This window comes from Pseudoliparis swirei, chromosome 12, assembly GCF_029220125.1.
Source record: "Pseudoliparis swirei isolate HS2019 ecotype Mariana Trench chromosome 12, NWPU_hadal_v1, whole genome shotgun sequence".
Classification (NCBI taxonomy): Eukaryota; Metazoa; Chordata; class Actinopteri; order Perciformes; family Liparidae; genus Pseudoliparis; species Pseudoliparis swirei.
This window is the reverse complement of record NC_079399.1, coordinates 18,907,295-18,931,429: the sequence shown is the minus strand read 5'-3', so window position 1 is coordinate 18,931,429 and position 24,135 is coordinate 18,907,295. Positions and strand designations below refer to the sequence as shown.

Here is a 24,135-nt window from a genome sequence, read left to right as displayed (position 1 = left end):
AGATTGAGAAATGGGCAGCCTTGTTTTCTGCCTCAGTTAATTGTAAAACAAGGGGAAGCAGCACCTTCAATGAGCTATTGGCATAATAATAAACATATTTGAGATAAAAAGAGTGACTGCTGCACATAAACAGACCTACATAAAAAAGATTCTGAACCAACAAAAAAGCCATGAAAACGTCATGAAACATCCTCTGTTTTAGCAACCACGCAATCAAAACCATGACATGGATGTAAAATATGTTTTATTCATTAGAAATAAAACTGTACAAAAAGAAAGATGAGCTTTTACAAAAAAGAAAGTGTCATTGTGAGTATAAGGTGGCGGAACATAAAATGCATTAACATCAAAAGTCTAAATCATGCATACTCTGTCTGTTGCTCAGGATGGTTGTGAGCATGACATTTTTCGTCTTATAAATCTTTTCTGGTTATTTTCAAATCTTGGACAATTTGGTTGTATTCTTTACATGAGACATTGTCACGCAAACAAAACAAAACAAAAACATACAAAAATAAATGAACAAAATGTGAATTACAGTAGAAGAGAGAAATAAGGACGCGCAGTGACGCTAATTCTCTTATCGGTTATGTTGGACATGAAGAGCGTCTTGTCACGTATTTGGTCAGTGCTGTATTGGGGATGGGGATGGCGTGGACGGAAGGAAGGTAGGGTTACGCTGCGGGACAGGTTCCAACGCTGACCGCCCCACTGACCAGAACGGCTTTGTTGAAGCTCACTCGGCTGTTATTGATGGTCAGGTTCCTCACGCAGCCCACGTAGGGCTTCCTGGTGGCGATGCTCTCTGGGAGGAAAAGATCTGAGAGATGGGGAAAGGAGGAAGAGCGTGTCAAATGATTAGAGAGATGATGGGATGATATAGATGAATATGACTGGATGGAAATCTGAATTGTTTTCCTGGGTTCACCTGGAGCTCCGCCAACGAACACTGGCTTCTTGGTGTCTGTGGAGCCGGGGTCCAGCGGACCCACCACATGGTTGACCTCAGAATCCACATCCAGCTGGACAACGTTGGCATCCCGGATCACTAAGGTCAAGCAAGGATGGAGTGCATCGATTGAACAAAAAACAAATCCAAACAAGCTTTACAAAAGTTGTTATAATGAAACCAAATCACTCTCTAACTATTGAGTCTTTAGCATTTTTAATAGTATTTAATGTATTCAGATAAGTTACTGAAGAAAAGTACCAACAACTACACTGTACACATTTTCAGTTCCAAGTTAAATTGTTGTATTTAAAAGTTTACTTCGGTAAATGTAAAGAAATGTCATAATAATAATAATAATAAAAACATACTATACAAATGTGTCAAAATGTTTTCTGATACTATTTTTCTTTGTCTATCAAAGTTACCAACTGTTGTTTTAATGAATGATTTCTCACCAGTGATCCTGTGCCAGTTGCCGGCACACAGACCCAGTCTCGGTGACACCTTCGTGAAGAACTCATGAGATCCATCGTTCACAACCACCACCACCTGGAAGCACACGGAAACGGTTTGATCAACACCATCCAACCCTGATGCGGTTGTTGTTCTTCTTCCCGTCTGTGCCAATGACTTACTGCCCCTTGATAGATGTACATGGTGAAGTAGCCCTCCGCTGTGCGCACATTCAGCAGCACACCCGATGCTACACGGGGCCGCACCTCCATCACCAGCTCAAACCTGAGCCCCAGGTCGAATGTCTCATCTGAGTCAGAGAAGCAGAGTGAGATGGAGTGAGCTGTGGGTTCCTCATCCTGCTCTGGGCATCACCTCTTTGCCACTTTAATCAGCCGCGTTTCTCTGCGGTGCATCCACGTGTGAAATGACTCCGCTCGTTCACCAGCTGAAGCTCGGTTCCCAAGTTCCTTGAGGCCTTCCTAACCCCCCCACCCCCCATCCCTTCTTCCATCTACTCTCCCCTCTCAGCAGTTGCATTGAGTGTATCATGTTCCCCCTGACCACCAATCATCACCTCTCCATTTAGACTTTATAATAAATCTCCTATTTTAGAGACACTGGATACACTTAAATTTTTTACACTTTAATTAAAATGTTATTTAATTATATTTTAATTTCCTTTATTATTTAAATTCTTCAATGTAATATGTGTTGATATTACATTTTATTGTATTGTATATTTGTAAAAATGTCCCGCTTTTTAATTTTAATTTTATTGTATTGTATATTTGTAACAATTTCCTGATATTTTATAGTATTGTATATTTGTAAAAATGTTTTGCTGCTGCAACAAGAAATTTCCCCCTGGCGATAAATGAAGTAAAATCTAATCTAATCTAATCTAATGCACATGGAGATAATGAGAGACCAGCGAGTGTCTGGGAGATTTTTTCCAAAAGGGAACCTAATGATCTGTGTAACGTAACAGATGTTCAATTTCGCAAACAGTTGCCCAATATGACTTATGGGGAGAAAGATTGCACAGAATCAACACTGCAATCTTTGCATTCAACCAAAGCATAGCATTCCTTTTTGTCTCCCATAAACAAACTAGTGGAAATGTATACCCAGCACGACATATCCTCCTTCCTCTGAGAAGTATGTTCCCGCCTCGTGGAGTCCATCGAAGCACGGGGTGACACCGAAGTTCTCCGCCACGGAGGACAGCCACTGCCCGTCAAGCTGAAGGTTCTTCAGGCAGCCGGTGAAGCTGTAAGCAGAGTTCTTCTGAAGAAACACACATCAGAAGGTTAGAGCAATATTATTGGGTTATTCTTATGAAGACCAATTTAGAAGAAAAAAAATAAATTTCAATTCCTCTAACAAAGAAAAAGTTAGAATTCTTAATCAATAAAAGATAGCATTGCTAAGGGTTTTAAAGACCAAATGACAAGGGCATTTTGACCAGGCTTAACCGGGTAAAATTAGGATTATTTTTTTATTATTTCAATAAAGTCAGATTACTTGTATTAGTGCCAGACCTTTTTAAAATTCATCGAACAAAAGAAATTATATCAGAGAGAGATTATTTGTTATACATTGTTAACATAAAGTTGAATTGTTGACAATAAAGTTGAATTATAATACTGAGAATAAAGTTGACATTTCGAGAACAAAGTAGAAATACCATTTTCGAGACTAATGTGGAAAATTAAGTCGAAATGCTAAGAATAAAAAAAGTCAAAATGTCGTAATAAAGTAGAATTTTGACTTTGTTCTCGAAATGCAAAATGAAAGAAAATCCATCTTTTTTCCCCTTGTATGTTGACTTTTTTCCATTTCAAATGACCCCCATGCTGTGTATGTCTTATTTGATAAACTTGAATCCATACCTGAATATTCTTTTGGGCCTTCTCAGGAGGTACTCCTCCGACGTAGAGGGGACTGTTGACGTGCCAGGAGATGTTACCTCCCTGAGCTCTGTCTTCCAACACCGTGAGACCATCAATTATTAACCGCCCCATCCTCCCATCACGGATAAAAACAACCTTCAGCAGGAGAAGAGAAATAAATCGTCACTGTAGAAATTGTTCACGTGTAACTGAACGTGCATCCACACAACATTGACAGATGGAATACGTTTGTGAACTTACATTGTGCCACGCGCCGTCGTTGAACTTCTCCTCGCTCCTGATTTTGACTCTTTGGTCGGCTACGTTGAAGGTGTATACAAGCTTCCCGTGGGCCAGGAAAAGAGCCATGAAGTTGTCCTCTTGGACATCCGATACATAAAAGATGAGGCCAAAGGACGAGTGGGTCTTCAGGGACAAGGAGAAGTGGGACCTGGAAGGAGGTGGGCGCATTAAGTCGTGCGTGCAGGCAAAAAACAGCACACTTTCCAACACACTTGACCTTGAGGTTACTTGTCAAGAGTCCTTTGTGTGATGTACCTCTCAGCGAGGGAGTCTGGGAGGTCTGTGTAGTGCTGCCTGCTGTTAGCGACGCCGCCATAGTGGAAGGCTTGGCGGGCCGCTCTGGGACTTGAGGAGAGGTAGCAGGGCTCGACCTTTAGCTCTGATGACTCATCACTCTTCAGTTCCATCAGGCCAACAGGGAGGCTGGTCTCCTCCCTGCTAACCTATGGGAGTATTTATTAAATGTCAGGAAGATGCAGATCATAGCAACTACATTAAGATCCCCCCCCCCCCCCCCCCCCCAAAAGCCATTTTTGCATCACTCTTCTCTTTACCTTGTGTGATTGGACCTGTTTGGATCTAGAAGAGGGTTCCCTGTGCCTTGACAATAGAGCAGCAGGGGGCCGCTGAAGTGGACAGTCCTGCAGGGACGTCTGGACTTTCTCTGTATATCGCTGGAAGTCCTCTGGCTCAATGTCCCGGTCCTGTCTACAGAAATACAGGAGGAAGAGTGCTAAACATTTAAGAGAGCTCTGAACACACTAGTATGTCTCCATAGAAATAAACACTATGTCCTTAAACTACTCTGCTCACAGCCTAATTTGTGAGTCTTTTCATCTCATAGAGGGAGAGAGGGTAAAGGTCCGACACTAAACAGCAACCATCTTACAATAAACAACAAAGGTGCTACCTAGGACCATATAGGGTTCTTCGACTTCTTCCCATCTGTAAATCCTCTTAATACTTCTACCTTCTGAGGGAACTAACAAGTACCCAACCAAGGGTTTCTACCGAGAATCCTTTCATATTCCAAGCGTTTCATCTTGAACACACTTTACATGAGGTTCCTAAAGGGCCTGGGCTGATTTGGTACAGTCCAAACACACAATCACAGTTTTTGTGTGTGTGTGGACTGAAAGGACTGAAACATCCATGCTTTCAATAATCCTAAATGAACTCTTTCTTCCAAAAAAGATTCTTTGGATGAAAAGGGTTCTTAATGGAACCTTTAGTTTTACAAAGAACCCGTGATGCTCTTTTTCACAAAACAGGTTTATTCAGAGGCAAATGGTTGTGGGTAGAACCTCAACCCTGCAGGAGGAACCCTTTTAGCCAAATCCCTGATTAGAAAGTAGGGGAGGGTAACCTGTAAGATAAATCCGTTGCATCCCGTCTTACTTCAGGCTGTAGTGACGGTTCAGTAGGGATCTACCTGTTGATGTAGGCATAGCTGATGCACCCTGTGAAGTTCTTAAAGCTGCTGCTCGGCGACCCTCCGTAGTAGAAGGTCTTCACAGCAGAACCTGATGAGGATCTTGCGGCAGATGACGGACGTTTCTTTTCCTGTTTGTCTTTGTCGTCCACCAATAGTGAATACCTAAGGTGAACAGTTCAACCAGGCAGTCAGTTAATGGTGACATTTATTGTTATATTGCTATAGTATTGGCCAAATAAACCAAATTTAAACATACCAGAACTAAATAAAATTCCTCTCATACTAACTTTCTAACATGGAGGCTCCAAGAAGAGTATAACACCCTCCATGCATCTAAATTGATGTTGAATGTCATACAGTGGAGAGGAGACGGGATGTAGCGACGATTAAATTTAAAACCCAACACACTTGTGCACAAAAAGGCAGCTGTCGGCAGGACACAAAGTTGAACTCTTACTTCTGATTGTTTACTGAGGCCACTAAGAAGTGTGTTCTTCCGTCATTGTATTGTTTCTTGTGCGATTTAACACGTGTGCCTCTTGAGTTCATCACCACGGCTCCATTCTCCAGAGAGATACTGAACTCATCAGGCTGAAGCAGGAGAAAGTAAGTTAATAGCTATCACATAGCAGCACAATGACAAAATATTACATCAACATCCAAGGTAAAAATCCTCCCAAATCCTAAATTTTCGTATACCCCTTCACTGAGATAGAACAGGAGTCCAGCAGGCTGCAGCGTTCTAAAGTTGAGTCCTCCCTCAAACTTGTCGAAAGGTGAAATCTTTGCGGTGGACCCCAGGTAACTCTCTCCGGTGAAATAGGCTTTCCGGGACATCTGTCACAAGAAGAACACATCGCACTTTCATCACCCGTTACCTTTCACTCTGAGTTCAGCTTACAGTTCATTAATGCCCCAATGGGAGAAGAGTTTAAATCACGGGAACGCTGTTTACCAATAACTACAGAATAGTTTATGTCAATGGAGACTGAAAGTGTGTGTGGAAATGTTTGTTTTACTGATTGTTGGACTACTCTCGTCATCAGTGTTTTGGTCCCAGGGGGATGCATGCAGTGCATTATCACTGACAGTGTGTGGTGGAGGGAGCACTTACAAAGGACTCCTCAGGGCAGCCGCTGCTGATGCCAATGGTGCCGGGCTCCTCCAGCAGATTGAAGTCTTTTTTCTGGAACTGGAAACCTTTCACGCAGCCTTTCAGGCCTACGACGGCAGACAGCTCAGGCCTGTGTCGATAAAAAAAGCAAGCCAGCAAATTAAATATCAAATTAATGAAAGTCCCAAAACTTTCTTGTGCTGGCAAATTGCATCGTCAGCTATCCTCTCTAAATTTAGATATAGTTACAAGGAAATCTCTTTGAAGTGATATCTAGTCTTCATTTTTCAAGCTGTCGTAATACTTTTTGAAAGACAAAAAAAAGACACCGGATAATAATTGGCCTTTAAGGTTGTTATAGCTGACATGTTGGCAAACAGTTGCCTTTTCACCTCCAGCAGACACTGCCCAGTCATTTGGAGCCGTCTTGCTGGCCAGCTGTCGACTGTTAACTTCCCTTTTATTTCATGTTAGCGATGACACCATGCTAATTTGTGTTGAAAAACAGGCAAAACGAAATGTGCCTCACGGAAAAACAACAGCGCGTTAGCGACACCATGTTAGTGGCCTGTCACTCAAAGTGGCCATGCTCATACATACATACATAGGCTACATACATGCATAACTTTAAGTCTTGATACAATTGAAACAGGTTAATTATATAACATTTCACCCTCATACAGTCATGTTCTAGATAAAAACTGTGGGTCTGGGTGGATTGAATCACTTTCGAAGCAAGCCTAAAGTGTCCATTTGAGAAACTGAAGCTTTTGGCCCTACCACGTTGGATTAATTTCTCAGCACCTGGAGGTTGCCTTTTGCTTAAAACCTGAATGCTCTTGACTTATCTATACCTCTGATGCAAAGCTACCTCGAAGCTTCAGCAGAGCCACAGAGATAGTTTACGGACTGCTCTGTGTCTGCTGGATGTGTAAATGATATGTAATTATGTAAATTAAGTAAGAAATGTTAGCAAACTGTGTTTACAGCTGGTTCCGACTCAGTTAATTGCAGTTTTGACAGCTGTGAGCAACTGTCACATTCAGAGAAGTTGGAAGTTGCTCTCAGCTGCCACTTGAGGCTTCCAAAGGGTGATGCCCAGTTCAGCTGTTGAATGTTTTGGTCGATACACAAGACCACACATTTCCTGCTGAGAGCAATATGTTTGGTTGCAAGTATATTTGACTTACCTGGATTTAAGAACGCTCGAGGGGGCCCCTCCGATGTAGATATCGGAGAACGGCAGCGTGGTTTTGGGATTCTCTAATGATTTAATGTGGCTCTTGTCCACCAGTAGGATAACCTTCTTTGACTGATGGTAGATCACTGACACCTATGCAAATGGCCCAGCACGACAAAAATCAACACATAAATTATTCACAAGCTCAAGATGAAATTGAAATTGTCTAATGAGAAGTGGGAGTCTACCTCATGGTATCGCGCATCATTTATTTGCAACTTTGGTGTGTTATTCTCAATAAGTTGTGGCCCTTTGCTGAAGCCAAAGTTGTACATTAGGCGCAGGTAGCCATTCTTTAACTCTAAAAGGAAGAAATTATCCTGAAAAGAAGACGTTAAAATACATTAGTATTTGCCTGTGACATTTAAGTTACAGTGAACAATGAAAACTAACTATGTTTTTACAACACAAGGTATTTGTCAGTGTGCAGAAGCTCACGCTGCAGGCTAAATGGACGACTGTGTCATCCTCTGCCAGCTTATGTATTTGGCTATCAAAATATTATCTTTGATAACAACATTTACACTGTGCACTGAAGAGGTTAAAGATAGAAGCACATTTGAAAGGTCTTTAGACTTACCCCATTGACCATGAGGAGAAGGACACCATTGTTTGCGACAGTTCGCACTGCAATATCAAATCTTGTGACAACACCAAATCTGCCCCTCCTCTCAATATTATTGATGAGTGCGTAGCCCGTTCCATCAAACAGGTAGCTGGCAATGCGACTCTGGGAAAATGCCAACTTGTACCTGAGAGCAGAAGGAGAAATGGTATTTACAAACAGTCTGTGTGATGTATTCAGAATGCATCATGTGCCAACATCTTGTTAGGATATGTTATTTGTAATTCAGCACGAAACAAATTTATCAATTGAGAGGGCTGCATTAACAAATAGGAAACAGATGGGCAACTCCTTTGGAGCCCCATAAATTGGCAGGTTTACTGAATGCCAATTGTTTTTGTTAATTTGATGGATATCAAATTTCAAGCAAATGTGTACTGTACCTGGGGCATGGTGCTGATGTAATGGCATCAATTTTGTGAGTCTCTTTAAAATTGTATAGACTGATGACATCATTGTTTAGCGAACCCAACTCGATGCAGCCCACAAAAGGAGCGAGACTCAGAGGAGGTGGAAGCTGGTTAATTAAAAATAAAACAAATACATGTCATCATTTAAGAAAAAAACATCAATGATTTCTGTGTACGATGAAATGCTTGAAATAGGCCTTACCCTGACATCTGCTGGGACGCCACCAACAAAGAACACTATATCCTTGGGGTCGATGTCAAACAGCGACTCTGTGCCTGGAGCTTCACCTTTCTGGATGAACTTCTGCTCGTCGGTGAAGCTCTGGCTGGGTATGGTCAGGAAGACTTTTCCATGTCTGCCAAGCCTGCAAGCAAAGTGCACAAAGGAGCATGAGTACTCAGTCATTTTAACAGCCATAACTTGCTGACATATTGACCTCTGGGATAATCACAGCCTCATGACACTTGACAACAACCACAAACGGGAGGCCTTGTGCATCTTAGTGCAGTATGGCTCTTCAAGATATATTTACAAAAAGAAGGGTTTCTGAGCAGTTTCCAGAACAGAAGTGCTGAACATACAAACGCCGCAATGTTTTGTTGATGCATATTGAAATGACCGATTCCTTCAAATAAAAACTGGTCTTGTAAATGTGTTCCTGTGACAACTTCTATTAAATCACATGTACGTATGTGTTACTAGGACAAATCTGTTTGTTGGAGAGATTCATGTATAAAGTATGAACACTTTCATTAATAATACCTCTCCACTTTGATGAAGTTGAAGACCGCGGGCCACTGGCTGACAGGCTTTGAGCTCAATGGGATCTCAACATCTTCACCTCCGAGATTGTACATAAACACCAGGTTGTCATTCTTGATAGCCAGTCCCATGTAGTCTTTCCTACCCTTTGAGCAAAACAAGCAGAAAAACCCCAGGGTAAGTTCATACCATGTTAATTTTCCCATCATGGGCTTTGTTTAATAATTTGACAACAGCTCACCAGTGCTGTGTAAGGAAAATGATCATATTTTATGTAATTCAACTTTGAAATATGATGGTTTGATAAACAGAAACATTCTTCATTTGAGACCTATCGAGCTTGTGCTGAACTCATTATTCTACAATGAAAAGCTCTAGACAAACACGACTGCATAGATAACAGTGGCGGTGAAATCACCAGGGTGCCGGTGCAGGGTGTGGTTAAAGAGAACAGAGAGGCCCCACATTGGGTAGCTGCACTGTTACTGTGCCCCGGTGGGTAGGGGCTAATGGTATTTATGTAAATGAACTACAACTTTGAAGGCACACACAAGCACTATTATAACGTCTCTTGGGGACCTTTTGAAAGGGCAACTGTGCGTTTTAAAAGCCTCTCATTCCTGCCTCCATGATCACAACAAACTATTCATGTCCACAAGCAGCTCTCTGCCCTGGAACCCTGAAAATCTAGCTTCAAGTTTGGGAAGTTTTAATTGCATATGTGGGCCACTTACCCAGCCTAAAACCTCCTTGCTAACAGTTGTAAGGAAGAAATCTACACATACAGTATAATACGGACGAGCTTCGTGATTGTTCACACTTTTTACCATTCGGAATAAATGTTAAAAAAGGGCTCGTCCTGAGGCCTGAGGTTTTAACCAGAACTTTTTCATATTTTCGAAGAAATAGTTTTTCAAGTGTTTCTTTGTAAGAATAAAGATTCCATTGAGAGTTCCTTTTTCATCTCAAGAACCTTTTTTGTTAAAAAAGAGTTCTTCAAGGATTGTTGAAATAACTGTGATTGTGAACCACGATTGTTGTGGGTTGCGCTGTACTACATTATCGTCTGCCCTTTAGTCTCATGAGGTAACATGGGTTCTAGTTGAAACCCCTGGAATATAAAAGGGTTTATAGTAGAACCCACCAGGTGGTGGTAAGCCCATGATAGATATAAGGGTACTTTATAGAACTCCCTAGGTGGGTTCTTGTTAGCACCATTTAAAGATAGAAAGCTCCTGGACAAAACCTCCAGAGAGGGTTCTGGGTTGAGCAGTTAAACTATTTAAGTGTTCTATGAAGAACCACCTACAGATGGTTCTGGGTGAAACCCTGCACATATGGTTTTAGGTATAACCCTTTATGTCGAATTATAGGTAGAACCTTTGAAATCCCATGGGTTCTCCTATAGGGACAAGCCGAGGAACCCTGTTGGCTCTAGTTTATTTCTTAGAGTGTAGAGTTGGGAGCTAAATGTAATGCTTTTACTTGATTTAATGGCCCCCATCTGTATCCACAGGGTATCCAGGTAGGCATTTGTTTTCTAGTAACTGATTACCCTAAATGGCAAAGCAACCATATAAGTTTTTTCTGGATTCCTCACATTTCTGTCTCCCAAGTATAAGATGAAACGGTCCTCTATGGGATCCTTGTCAGGGTCCACCCTGATGAACAGGCTGATGGATGTCACTGTCTGTAGGTCTTCTAGGTTGCTGTGAGGATGAACCTGCACTGAGGATTGACCGTTGAATTTCATGGACACTTGGACCTGGGAAAGAGAGAAAAAACAGAATGACTTTTTCAGTTACGATACCAATACCTTTTTTTTATGTGCAACTTAACATAAGGCTTGACTTAAATTAACTCCAACATATATAAACCTAATAAATCGATGATAACTTCTGATACTATTTAGCCTGATGTTTGGCTAACTGCTGCTTAATATTCGCATGATGAAACTATTCATGAAGTCCGTCCAACATTTGATCACGTGACCACTTATAGTTGATTCATTTATGTAAATATACTATCCTATGAAGAGTGGTAACATAGCCATCAAAATGCTCTCTTTGACTTAAACAAATAGCACTCCACCCTTGGTCCTAAATTGACCATATTATAGGCATGTTCCAAATGATGAACTCACTTTCTTGGCCACACTCCTGGCTTGAGCTATAAGCTCTCTGATCCTCACGATGTTGGTGGTCACGTTGTTGACAGGCTTCTTATTCTCGACCACCTTCAGCTTGTTTAGCAGCTTGGGGACGAGTACATTCAGGTTTTCCACTAAAAAAGTGCATTGAATGAGAGAAAAACAAGATAATATCAACAGGGTAAAGTGTACAAAAAAGAAAATTGAAAAAAACAAAACAGGAAATTGCAAACCGGGATAATACAATTTAGAGTCAATGTTAAATGGTAATTTCCTACTAAGGACCTCTAAATTATCCAATATATGTTTGTGTTGCAACAGTAGTGATACCTGCTTCCCCAGCAGACAGGACGGCCTCTTCATATGCAGCTGTAGAGTAATCCTGGTTTCTCATGTTGTTGGCCCACACCTCCACCTTGGTGCTGATGGGGTCGATGGTTTGAAGGACCTCTGCTGAGCGGTTGAGAGTCCCCTCAGCCACATTTAGGGAAAATTCCAGTCGCTGTGGTGTTCTGTCTAGAATGGAGGCGGGAAGTGACAGAGAGTAAATTCTGATATTCAATGTCAAAGTCGACATTATTTTGTTCATGGGCCTATAAGAAAGGTGGCCTGCTGTCATTAATACACATTTCAAGACAAATGGTAGATCTTAAAACCTGGACAAATAACACCAAATCTATGACTATGTGGATGAGAACATTTATCTTTTTCTTGTGCAATTTGGGTGAACCCAACCCGCTTCACGAGCAACTCGTCAATTACCGCTGCATGCTCAGTGCTCCTGGGCGTCCAGGGATACCGACACGACTAGGCAACCATCCAGCTGGATTTCAACTAACTCCAATAGCTATCCATCCCTGTCAGTATTAGAGACTCAGAGACACTGATATAGTATAGAGTTAGGCCACGTAGCACTGGTGGTAGGATAGGGTAGTTGTCTCAAACAAACACATTACTTTCACGCATGAGACCGTTCGTGTCTGATATTGGACATTCTGTAATTCTACCTTTTTTTGTATCGTCAGCTAAAACCAGTTAAGAAACTTATTTTAACCCAAACCCTTTTCCTAAGTTTAAACAAGTAGTTTGTTGTGCATCAACCCTAAAAACCAAGTAAACCAAGGTTGAAAGTAAACTTTGAAAAGATGTGACAAGCGGAAACCAACACTCTGTCCCTGTGTTCAAAACTGATTCTAGTGGGGGACCTAGAGCGTCATAGTTTGAAGCCTAGGGCCACTGACCGAAGGGAGGGAGAACGTGTTGGTGATACAACCCTTTAATTCAATCAAAGAAAGATACTTCTAACAGGAACTATACTTGCAGTTTACATCTACCTCCAGTGTTTGTGCTAAACTATTTAAATAACCAAGTATTGTCTTACCTGTATGAATTCCACTGATATCTTCCACTAGTTCTGAAAGTTTCTGGGTGTTTTTATCCATGGTCTCTTTGGTCTCCTCAATGTATTTGAGTTTGTCAATCACCTCAGCTTCAACCTCTGTTGCATGGAGATACGGTAAAAGTCAAAGGTGATTTGGATAGTAAACACATTAACAATAAAAAAGTGACATATATCATTCTGTGACAGCCTCATACCTTTTTGTTCTGAATGTAATGAAACAGACTCCTTGAAAACATTGTCGCTCTGGGTTACCAGGTGCCTGAGCTGCATATTGATCCCAGTGGTGGCCTGTGACGCAGAACACATGAAAACAAAGCCGCAGAATTGACAGGTATTACAGTGGATGTGTATGGTGTATTTCTGCAATATAACATACGTCTTCAGCTCGTTGGGATAAGTTGTGGGTGGTGAGCGAGGTGATGTTGGCATCGTCGATGTATTTCACGATGTTGTTGTAGACGTTGGCGGCACTGATGGCTTTCTGCACAAAGCCATTGGCGTCAGTCTCTCTCAGATCCCTGGTGGAGACAGGGGGATGAATGTTGCAGTCTAGACCGAGTGTTTCTCTTTTGTGTAACACCCTGTTCTGTTTCTCCTGTGTTCCGTGTCTCCTATGTCTCCTCTGTGTCTTCTCTGTCTTAATTGTTTAATTCCCTGCACCTGCCCTCAGCCACTCTTGTCTCGTTACTGTCTGATGTCGTACACCTGTTTCCACCCCCTATATATTGTGTCAGTCTTTCCTTTGTCTGCTGTCGGATTGTCGCCTCTAGTTCCGTGTCCTTTTCCCGTCGTCCTGTCAGTGTTCCTGGTTCTGCCTGTTGACCCTGCCTGCCCCGAACCTGGATTCTCTGCCTGCCCCGTTTGGACCTTGTTTTTTTTGTAAACTGTTTTGCCTCATTAAAGAGTGCTTTTTTGTTATTTATATTGCGTCCAGCCTGTCACTCTGCGCCTGAGCCTCACCCCGTCACAAGAACCTGACATTTTGTGTATAACAGCATCAAGTCAGCTCATGGAAATGTAATTAAATTAAAGCTGCACTGCTCACTATTATCACATTATCATTTCAAATGACTTGGTCAAAGGATTTGCTCGTACTGCCAAACCCTGGAACCAGGTACTGAACAACACTCGTCCAAGTTTGAACTATTCTCAGCCAGTATTGGCCATATATCATGTTGTCTGGAGAGGATGACAAGCAGTCACACATTAAATGATCCCTAGGTAAGACCTTATTTTGGCAAAGCTGTTTCCACAACACATTTAGAGCAAAAGTTGAAGTGTGAGAACTTTTTAGCGCATATAAGGCAATCTTATAAAATGTCCATACATTATTTTAATTCAATACTTCAAAATGCACATTGGAATATGTCAATGGAAACACAAACAGTATGTTGTTGCACAGTATGTTCCATCATTACCATTAACACACATCGTTTACTTTGAATGTGTCCATACTAAATATTGCATGGAATGTGTAGTAATTTGCGTCTGAAAATATTCTCATGTGCAGCTTTCTAAAAAAGTACAGTGACCAGTTTAACTGAGCTTGAATCAATGTAACGTTCAAAGGCTTACATTATTCAATGCCACAGATAGGACAGATAAGTCTTGAGAGACAGACTTGTGCTTTTCATGGTTTGATTATTTGTAAATGATAAGTTTGGCTCACTCTTCCAAAGCGTTGGCCTGTCTCTCCAGCTCTTCGGCGTGATCATCGGCATTCTGCACCAGATCTCTGTCAGCCAGCGAGAGACGCTCGGTCTTCTCCATCAGCCTTTGGCTGGCGCCATCAATCGCCGCATGGTACTCGGTCACGTTCTGTGCAGACGCACAGGTGCAAACACACAGACGCATAGACATGTCATTTACTATAGGCGAGGGCGTTCCATCGCTTTGCATTAATGTCCCATTCTTAGAATCCCCAACGATCTCTGCTTTTCTTGGTTACCTGAGAAAGTGATTTATATTTTTACCTCAGAGTCAAGCTAACGTTGTTACCTCAGGATGATTGTAATTCACAGAGTAACTCAATCCAAAGCTACTTGAGTAAAAGGGAGAGCTGTTTGAGAACACAGCTTATTCGATCTCTTGCCTCCACAAATTGCTTCCAAATCAAATTGGCCAGATTTAATCACGACACAGGCTCCGTCTCAGGAATCCATTTCATGAATTAATGAGATACTGCGGCCCTAAGTCACAGTCTATTAGATTATGAAACATACCACCCACATACACTCAGTGAGCCCTTAAGAAAACCTGAGCATCATTGGACAGCAGGGAACCAGAGAATCCCATTCTAACAACTGTCGCCTGCTTATAGAACCACATGGGTCCCGCCTGACAGTTATAGGTCCTCGCAGTCATGCAGGCCTCACCTGCACCATGGCGTCCACCTCAGCCACTGTACTCTCTGTCTCAGAGATGGAGCCTCTGGCTATTCCCAGCGTATCGTTGACATCGTTGTGGTCCTCTGTCAGCCTCTGTTGCTTCGCCTGGGGACACACAGAAACAAACATGATTAAATGGAGCCACAATTCAAGCTCCAGAACTAGGATACAGGAGAGATTGATATTAAATGAGAAGGGGGATCTCTACGTTGGAAATACATTTTTAAGGCCTTGGAATAGCCCAGGGAACGGTTTGTCATTCAGGCAAAAACGCGAGAACTCAGAGGCGATTAGCTTAGCATGAAGAATGGCAGCAATTTAAAATAGCCATCTATGTCCCATTGGCTTTGTCATCCCCATGCTTCCAGTCTTTATGCTAAGCTAGGCTAATCAGCTCCTGGTTCTAGCTCCATATTCAACACAACAGCCTAGTCTCCTATAAAGTACGTTCCCATGCCCATTTTCAGCACACGTTAGTCATGTGCTGAAAACTGCATCCGTAATCTGTCACAAAACACGTTTGCCAGTAATGGAAAATGACGTTAAGATTTATTGGATTGTAGTTTTAAATTTAAGTTTGTATTCTGTTAAATTGTGGGCTAACATTTTACCTGTATAACTAATTAATTCACAAGATGTATTATGATCACATTGTGGCATCATATTGGTATTGACAGAGGAAAAACTGTGATACCGTGTTTAGTGTCGCTTAGTTAAGACACACACGATACAGCATGTCTTGTCCCTCTCTCTCTGTACAGGAAACAATTAAAACTAGAATGGGCACTCGGTAGAGTGCATACCTTCGCATATCACAAGATTGGGCATTGATTTATGAACATTTTGGCATTAGTTGCATGCCAATTGGATACAAATTGACCGTGCTATGGTAAAAAGAAGATTTTGACCTTTTCATGACCTTGACCTTTAACCTGATCGATCCCAAAATCTAATCAAATGGTCCCCGGATAATAACCAATCATCCCACCAAATTTCATGCGATTCAGTTTATTACTTTTTGAGTTGTGCGAGTAACACGCATACAAATAAATAAATAAATAAATAAATACACGGCGATCAAAACATAACCTTCTGCATTTTCATTGCGAAGGTAAAAAGGTAATGATGCCAAAAATGTCCAGCTTTAACTGCCAGATATAGCTTTTATTGTGCTAAATATTTGATGGTGTTTCATACAAATTGTAACTGGTTGTTGGCAGAATAGATTCCATTACCCACACTCCACTTTTAAAATGACTGCATGACTGTGTATGGCACAATGTGTGATCGTTGGATTGGCCCTGTGGTGGTGACACAGCAGTGTGCACACTGTGGCTGCAGCTGGTGTAAACCTGTCTGTGCTGAAGCTAGATGGATCCCCGGGGTTAGCAGAGGCTCCGTGTTTGGTTAGTGCACCATTCACGTCATTGGTTTACAGCAGGGACCCTGATCATTGAGATTCCAAATCCTGATTACACTCGTGCAACCAAAAATATAAAAACACAGGTCTGTGGAAATATTGCTATCTATATCCACCCTGGCGGATTTGTTCTACTACTACTACGCTCTTCCCAAAGGTAACCAAAGATAATTGAGTAAATGTTCTGCTGTTGGCCTCCTCATAAACTGTATTACATCAATTATGAAGAACAAATTCACTTTACTTGTTGGGGATCCTTGATTCAAATGGTCTTGAACCAACAATAGATTTGGGCTGAGCCCCAAACAACTGGCTGGGATGCTGGAATTTAAATGAACACTGTGCAGCATAACTCTGTGTTCTAGTATATAATCACATAAAAACAAGAATCAGGTTTTTGGTTATATCTACAAAGGGAGCAGGTCTTCTTCAGGGAGCCGGCTGCCATGTTTCTACAGTAGCCCAAAATAGACTAACCAAACACCGGCTCGACTTGGAATGAGATCAATCTTCTCTGTACAGTAATTATTTTACTGTATTGCGAAAAATTTATGTAAAAAGAAAACGGAATTGCCGCTCCCCCTGTGCCGGCCTCCTCCTGATGTAACAGTCTCTCTCTCTCTCTCTCTCTCTCTCTCTCTCTCGTTGTAATTGAGTGAAACTCAACATTGTTTGTAACATTGGAAGATAAAGCAGGTGGCACTTGCAGAAGAAATTTCTTGCCAGCACACTCCCTCACAGCGGGGGGAGGAAGGACTGTGAGCTCTTGAGCAGGACCGTCTACTAATGCATCCATCCTTACTGACAAACGCAGAAAGAGGAGGGAGTGTTGGAAGAGCGATGAGAGAGGCTCTCAGCAGGAGTCTGAGGGGAGTGGGTGGTCATGGGAAATCACCTCATTCCTCTGGAATTTGAGGATGCTGGCTCTGTTCGTGGCCTCCGTCTCCTTGACGGTGCCGGCTGCTTTCTGCAGAAAGCCCTGAGCGTCCGACAGCTTGGCGGAGAAGCGGGACAGGATCTCCCTGACAGGTGGGAGGCGGCCGTCGGTGCTCATCAGCTTCTTCTCCAACTGACGGATACGCCTCAGCACTGAAAACATAATCGGAAACCCGAGGCATGAATACGTTTGAATAACGTATTACTAACTACTAGTATTCCTAGTTTGGTCTACTCGAATTTATTTTACGTGCTAATTGGTTGTGTTACAACTTTGGTTATCAAACACTTCATTTCCTGCATTCTGGGGAATTTTCATGCACCAATTTTCGGTGGAAATACCAAAAACAGGCAGCAAGTTGAATATTAAAGTTGAAATATAAAAACAAAATGGAATATAATACAGAAAGGCTTTCGGGCGTTGTATATTTCAATCAAATATTGATTCTCCTGGAGATCAACTTTCCTCTTTTAATGTTATCTCTGGTAGGCGTGATGATTCACTCTTCCCTTTTGTGTAATTTCTTCGTGGAAGTAACCTCTTTAAATGTGCATGTTGCACCTATACTTCACATTTGAATGAATGTATAAACCCCTGGACTTAAAGTCAAAATACCTCCTTTTATAAATATTGGTAAGGATATGTCCCGACCTTCCATGTGTAAACTAACATGCTAAACTAAGATGTAATCATAGGAATTATAACCTGTTCTATTTTTTGTTGAGAATACTGAGCGTATTAGCACCCTTATCTTAGCATTCAGAAAGAGCCTTTAGTTATCAAGCTCCTCTTTTTTGGAACCAGCTTCCAATTTCAGTCCGAGTAGACTTAAGACTTTCCTCTTTGACAGAGCTTATAGTTAGGGCTGAATCAGGTTCACCAGGTCCAGCCCCTTGATATGCTGCTATAGGCTTATAGCTGCCGGGGGACGTTTTAGGATGCACTGAGCACCTATCTCCTCTTTTTTCTCTCCTTTGGGATGAATTTTCATCTCTCCATCACACGTTACTAACTCTGCTTTCTCCCCGGAGTCCTTTTGACTTCACGTCTCATGGGGTCATCGGACCCTATGAGACGGCATAGATTCTATCTGCCTGATGGATCATCGAGGTCTGGGTCGTGGAATTCCTGCTACCGACCACGCCACTGCCCTGTTGAGACTCCGCCCACTGTTGAGACTCCGCCCACTCCTCCTCTCTACCTCCATCTGCCTGATGGATCGTGGAGGTCACCATCGTGGAATATGCCTACTACGAACTATTCATACACTCTGTCATATTCATTGAATGTATTTTAACTCTAAATATGTCCTTCTGTACACATTACATCTATTGCACCTGTCCATCCTGGAGAGGGATCCTCCTCTGTTGCTCTCCTGAAGGTTTCTTCCCTTTTTTCCCCCTGAAGGGTTATTTGGGAGTTTTTCCTGATCCGATGGGAGGCTTTGGGGCAGGGATGTCTATGTGTACAGATTGTAAAGCACTCCGAGACAAATTTGTAATTTGTGAAATTGGGCTATACAAATAAACTGAATTGAATTGAATTGAAATTGAATTGAATTGAATTGAAAGAGCCACTAAGCTAAAGTATTGCCTCAAAAACCTGTGAGCATCTTTTGACATGCACTCAGTTTAGCTTGGATACAATTTCTGTAGTGCGACTCATTGCTAACAGATTGAATAACAAGTGTGTTGAGGCTGTTTCTGCCATGTGATTGTTTGCGTATCTCCTCACAGTCATGGGCTTCAGTCGACTCGTCGGTGGCGATGGGCCCCCGTGGGGACAGATCCAGTGTCCTCATCCAGGTCACCATTCCCATGGCCTGCTCAGTGTTCCTTCTGGCCAGCTCTGGATCCACATCCTGCTTAACACTGTACAGCTCCCACTCATGGATCATCTCTGTTGCACATACGTTAACACACACAGATGAGTTAGGAACCTAAATACACAAGTGACACAGATTGCAAGTGTAGACTAAAAAGTCAAATGGTCCAAACTATATTTTGCTTTAATCCACAGTGTTGGCATTGAGCCTTTCAATAACTGTATTTTCAATGCAAAAAATACAAAGAAACTCGCTTCTCCAATTTGTAAAATCTGCCATCTAAAGAGCGATGGGCCAAACACACACACTTTGCTTCAAAAGGGAATGGAAGATGACACTCTGACTGGTTTAGTTCACGTTACACACAAAACCCAGCTATGAGTCATCAAGAGACACTTGCGTCTTACTTCGCCCCCAGGATTGCGCTATTTAACTAGCAAAAGTGGAATTGCAAAATCCACAGCGGCGTTTGGTACCTTCAATGCTTAGGTTGAGATCGGTGAGGTTGGTGCTGAGCTGCTCAGCCAGAGTGAGGGTCTCCAGCGTGTCGTTATCCAGCTGGTTCCCCAGAGTCTTCAACACACTCTCCTGGAAAACCACCAACAAAAACAAATCAATGACACATCTATGAGCAGGTGAAATCACTTGCTTTTCTAAAGATCTTTCGTTACAGTGATAGTTGCATCGGATCTGATTAGCATACTGTATAGAAAGGCATGGATATGAGGAAAAACTGTTTGAAGCAACTTTAATGGAATTCTGAGAATAGTACAATAGTTTATCTGATGCACATCGAAATAACATATATTGGCAACAATGTTTACTATGTACTTATTATAGGAGCAAGGGTCGGACTGCCCCCCCCCCCCTGAATAGATGGTTAATACCATGAACTTCCCCTTAAATGATGGAAGTGATTTAAATGCGAGATGATGGCTTTGCTGACCGATTCTCCCAGCTGTTGGATGTCCACCGCCACGGTGTCCGTGGCCTTCTCCAGCTCCACAGTCTGGGCCTTCATCAAAGAGGACCCATTTCTCCAGCCTTGTAACTGAGTCTGGGAGCAAATCAGATTATTAATTCATTTATCGGGCCGCCTCATTTGTAGTGTGAAGTACATGTAAAGGAAAAGGAAAGTTCCCGGAATGATTGTGTATAGCTCCACTAGCTAGTCATTGGGCCATTAAACCAAAACAATGAGCTTAAATAGTGGGTGATAATTCTTACCTTTCCCCCGTTTTCATACAACACATATTAATCGTTCTCTTATATTGCATGTTGTATTCCTCTTGCATTTACATCTGCATTTGTTCTCGCATATGTGTCCGTACCTGCAGCTGTTGAGCAGTGTAGTTGTAGAATTTCAGCCGGTCGTTGGCAGCAGCGCCAGTGGAGATGTTCAGCACTCCGACCTTCAGCTGGTCCAGCGTCTTATTGGATACCCGCAAGTCCCCGATCAGATGCCAAATGCACTCATCACAACCTAAAACCAAAAGCAAATGCATTCCAGCATTCCAGCAGAGTTGCAATTATGCTATAACTTCAAACAATGTGTCCTCAATGGAGTCTCTGCGATCCACTTACTGATGTTGCACAGGTTGACAGTTGCAGCCTCGAGCAGGCACTCTCCTGTATGCATATCACAGTGGCCACTCTCACAGTCACACTCTGTGTGAAATAAACAACAACAAAAACAGATGCAATTTGTCATAGAGCGTAAATCCGTTGCCGATCAGCTGGAAACCGTTTGTGCAGTTATTAAGCATACAGTATGTAAAGACCCTCAGATAGTAGTTTGGCTCGAGGCCTGCGCATCTGTTTTGTGGGGTCTCTTGTGTGGGATTGTGTTGGCAGCTGTTTGTGTGTGTGTGTGTGTGTATAGATTCGGGCTGCATGGTGATGTCATCTAGCTCCGGCCACTGGGTCGCCGCTCTTGGCAGGTGCTGCTCTGACATCATGCGCACTACGACGGTCGTGGGAACATGAGCAGCCGTTTCCACTGGGAAAAGTGTTATCTACATTGAAGGTTTTTATTAACGAGAGCCAGAACACATTTGACATGCTGCATGACGGGCGGATGACTTACTCTGGCAGCCGGCGCGGCTGTAGTCCCAGTAGCCTGGGAGGCAGCGCTCGCAGTAACGACCTCCGGCCCCCGGGCGGCAGGGACAGCTGTGGGTGAGGGGATGGCAGGTGGAGCGAATGGAAGCCGGCCCACATTCACACCTCCGGCAGCCCTGACAGCTGGAGAAACCAAAGTAGCCCTCCTAGATTACACAAGTGAAAAAACACAATTAGATTCCGCTACCTGGCTGTTCATGTTCATTTGAAAGCAATGCTGTCGCGGCATAAATGAAAGGATGATTCCGTTCTAGGACAGCTGGGGTCTTATTTTGGTATGCCATCATTAGTTATGCAACAACATATGCAAAAATCCTTCTCGCTAAAGTAACCGCTGAGATCTGAGATCACAGTAATACTGCGACAACAAGCGGATACGGGCACTCTCACAATCAGACAGGTTGTCACAAACCATGAGGCCAAATTATTGAAACCATTCTATTTGGAGACGGACGTCAATCGAGCGCACACCTGGACATGTTGGTTAATAATCCCTCATTGGACAGGGAAAGTGGGTGCACGCCCAAATATACGGTGAGGATCCAGAATCAAATTTGAGGTAGGATATCAGCCTACTCCATCTTCTCTTCCAAATATCAGCATCAGCTGTTAGTGGACAAGGAGCAAAACCCTCTACCCCAAGTGCCTTCACCTCAGTTGAAAGTTCAACACATTGTATTGCTTCGGCTATAACGGACACTTCACTTCTTTCACCCACCACATGTCAACTGACATTTTGACTAGTTTCATTTCATGCTCTTTAAAATGAGAGTTCAACTTGGGCACCTTCGTTTCAACTGAAACTACAGGGGTTGACTTCACACAAGTCTCAACATGGCGACGGCTGAGCCAGCAGCAAGAAGCTAACGGTCCTATAACAGCGCGAACAGTGCAAACAACGACCAGAGTCCTGCGGTTCCTCTCACCTCACATTGGTCACAGAGTCGTCCGGTGACACCCGGCTTGCAGTGGCACACTCCTTTCCTGTCGTCGCACGAAGAGGTGCCACATTCATTGCACTCGCACTCTGCGACAGATACAGAGCACATTCACCGATGACGTTAGAGGTCAGAGGATGTCACGCGCACGGCGGAAAGGGGTTATTTTTGGACTTGGCTTCCATAAAGGCAAAGGTTAATCCTTGATTCTAAATGTTCACCTTGGCTTCAGGATGGCACGCACACACAAAACAAAGTACATGAAATGGAAAAATATTGATAGAACAGAGAAGAAAAGTAAATATACGGGTAAATAATTTGAAACGTATTCATATTCCAACACGTTGTGACACTACATGCCAGCAGTTGCTCAGCTTTCATAGAACAGTAAGCAACTGCAATACCTTCACTGAAGCAGAACTTTTTAACGTAAGCTCCCCTTAACATCACGAGTAGAGACTTGTACTTGAACAAAAGTTCTGTCAAGGGTGGATCAAACATATCTTGGACGAACGAGTCCCACCTCGGCAGTCCTTGGCACTGATGGCGTCGCCGTAGAAACCGTGGGCACACCTCTCGCAGTTGGCGCCGCTGGTGTTTCCCCAGCAGTGCTGGCAGTGCCCCGTCACGTTGTGGCACTCATTGAAGATTAGGTTTGGGTCGGAGTTGCTGTTGCAGTCGCATCGCTTACAGGAATTACCAATCGCCATTGGGTTGCCGTGGAAGCCTGGAGCACACCTGGATGAGACAGCAGGTGAGCCACAATGATGGTCAGGGTCATAATAAATCCACCTTTCTACACTCCCTTTGATTTTTGGTGCATCCCAAGATCCCAGGATTTTCATTGAACTTCATTCTGTTACATGGATTGTGGAGGTCTGGATTGTGGTCCATGCATACGATGAATTATTCATACATTCTGTCATAATCATTTAATGTGTTCATGTGACTCTGTAAGGCTGTTCATCTGTACACATGACATCTATTGCACCTGTCCATCCTGGAGAGGGATCCTCCTCTGTTGCTCTCCTGAAGGGAGTGACATTTTTAAAAATATTCTTTGGGAGCTTTTCCTGATCCGATGTGAGGTCCTGGGACAGGAATGTCGTATGTGTACAGATTGTAAAGCCCTCTGAGTTAAATTTGTAATTTGTGATAATGGGCTAATAAAATAAACTGAATTGAATGTCCACAGACATTTGATTTATATAACTTCACAAGGTTGTTGAAAAGCCTTATCAGCAGTAGTGTTGGATACCAAAAAACGTTTTTCCTATACGACCGGTGACGACCGGACCGAAATGCAACGCACATTTCGATGCTTCCTTTCGGTACCTGAGCCGATTGAAATTGAAAAAAAAAAATATTTTGAACTTCTCTGGTGACTCCGCCCTGCCAGCAGGTTACGATAGCCTATCATTTAACACCGGCATGGGCACAGACCCCTTTTACCAATAACAGAGCCCTCCCCATCACACAATCCTCCCCAATAACAAACTCCTCCCCCGTCACAGACCCCTCCCCAATAACACACTCCTCCCCAATCACACACTCCTCACTAATAACACACTCTTCCCCCATTGCAAACTCCTCCCTAATATCAGACTCCTCCCCAATAACACACTCCTCCCTAATAACAGACTCCTCCCCAATAACACACTCCTCCCTAATAACAGATCCCTCCCCAATAACACACTCCTCCCCCATCACACACTCCTCCCTAATAACAGACCCCTCCCCCATCACACACTCCTCCCCAATAACAC

At 42.8% G+C, this 24,135-nt stretch overlaps 1 protein-coding gene across 1 annotated transcript in view; it reads right to left on the bottom strand.

The window, feature by feature from the left end:
- Nucleotides 1-227: 227 nt before the first annotated feature.
- The window catches only part of lama4 (laminin, alpha 4), a 42,089-nt gene continuing 18,181 nt past the window's right edge, over nt 228-24,135 (bottom strand). Inside the window, exons 5-40 of the mRNA XM_056427998.1 lie at nt 22,893-23,107; nt 22,358-22,458; nt 21,397-21,577; nt 20,895-20,978; nt 20,642-20,793; nt 20,257-20,367; nt 19,787-19,898; nt 19,220-19,384; nt 17,444-17,637; nt 15,117-15,233; nt 14,411-14,559; nt 13,118-13,259; nt 12,936-13,029; nt 12,721-12,837; nt 11,670-11,855; nt 11,334-11,473; nt 10,791-10,955; nt 9,191-9,336; nt 8,630-8,792; nt 8,401-8,534; nt 7,973-8,144; nt 7,581-7,712; nt 7,343-7,485; nt 6,153-6,282; nt 5,738-5,875; nt 5,496-5,629; nt 5,036-5,200; nt 4,158-4,311; nt 3,859-4,046; nt 3,562-3,751; nt 3,301-3,456; nt 2,536-2,695; nt 1,588-1,715; nt 1,408-1,501; nt 929-1,048; nt 228-820 (exon numbers count right to left, since the gene is read on the bottom strand). Coding sequence (XP_056283973.1) covers nt 675-820; nt 929-1,048; nt 1,408-1,501; nt 1,588-1,715; nt 2,536-2,695; nt 3,301-3,456; nt 3,562-3,751; nt 3,859-4,046; nt 4,158-4,311; nt 5,036-5,200; nt 5,496-5,629; nt 5,738-5,875; nt 6,153-6,282; nt 7,343-7,485; nt 7,581-7,712; nt 7,973-8,144; nt 8,401-8,534; nt 8,630-8,792; nt 9,191-9,336; nt 10,791-10,955; nt 11,334-11,473; nt 11,670-11,855; nt 12,721-12,837; nt 12,936-13,029; nt 13,118-13,259; nt 14,411-14,559; nt 15,117-15,233; nt 17,444-17,637; nt 19,220-19,384; nt 19,787-19,898; nt 20,257-20,367; nt 20,642-20,793; nt 20,895-20,978; nt 21,397-21,577; nt 22,358-22,458; nt 22,893-23,107 — 5,218 coding nt within the window. The 3' untranslated portion in view covers nt 228-674. The remainder of the gene's footprint in view (nt 821-928; nt 1,049-1,407; nt 1,502-1,587; nt 1,716-2,535; nt 2,696-3,300; nt 3,457-3,561; nt 3,752-3,858; nt 4,047-4,157; nt 4,312-5,035; nt 5,201-5,495; nt 5,630-5,737; nt 5,876-6,152; nt 6,283-7,342; nt 7,486-7,580; nt 7,713-7,972; nt 8,145-8,400; nt 8,535-8,629; nt 8,793-9,190; nt 9,337-10,790; nt 10,956-11,333; nt 11,474-11,669; nt 11,856-12,720; nt 12,838-12,935; nt 13,030-13,117; nt 13,260-14,410; nt 14,560-15,116; nt 15,234-17,443; nt 17,638-19,219; nt 19,385-19,786; nt 19,899-20,256; nt 20,368-20,641; nt 20,794-20,894; nt 20,979-21,396; nt 21,578-22,357; nt 22,459-22,892; nt 23,108-24,135) is intronic.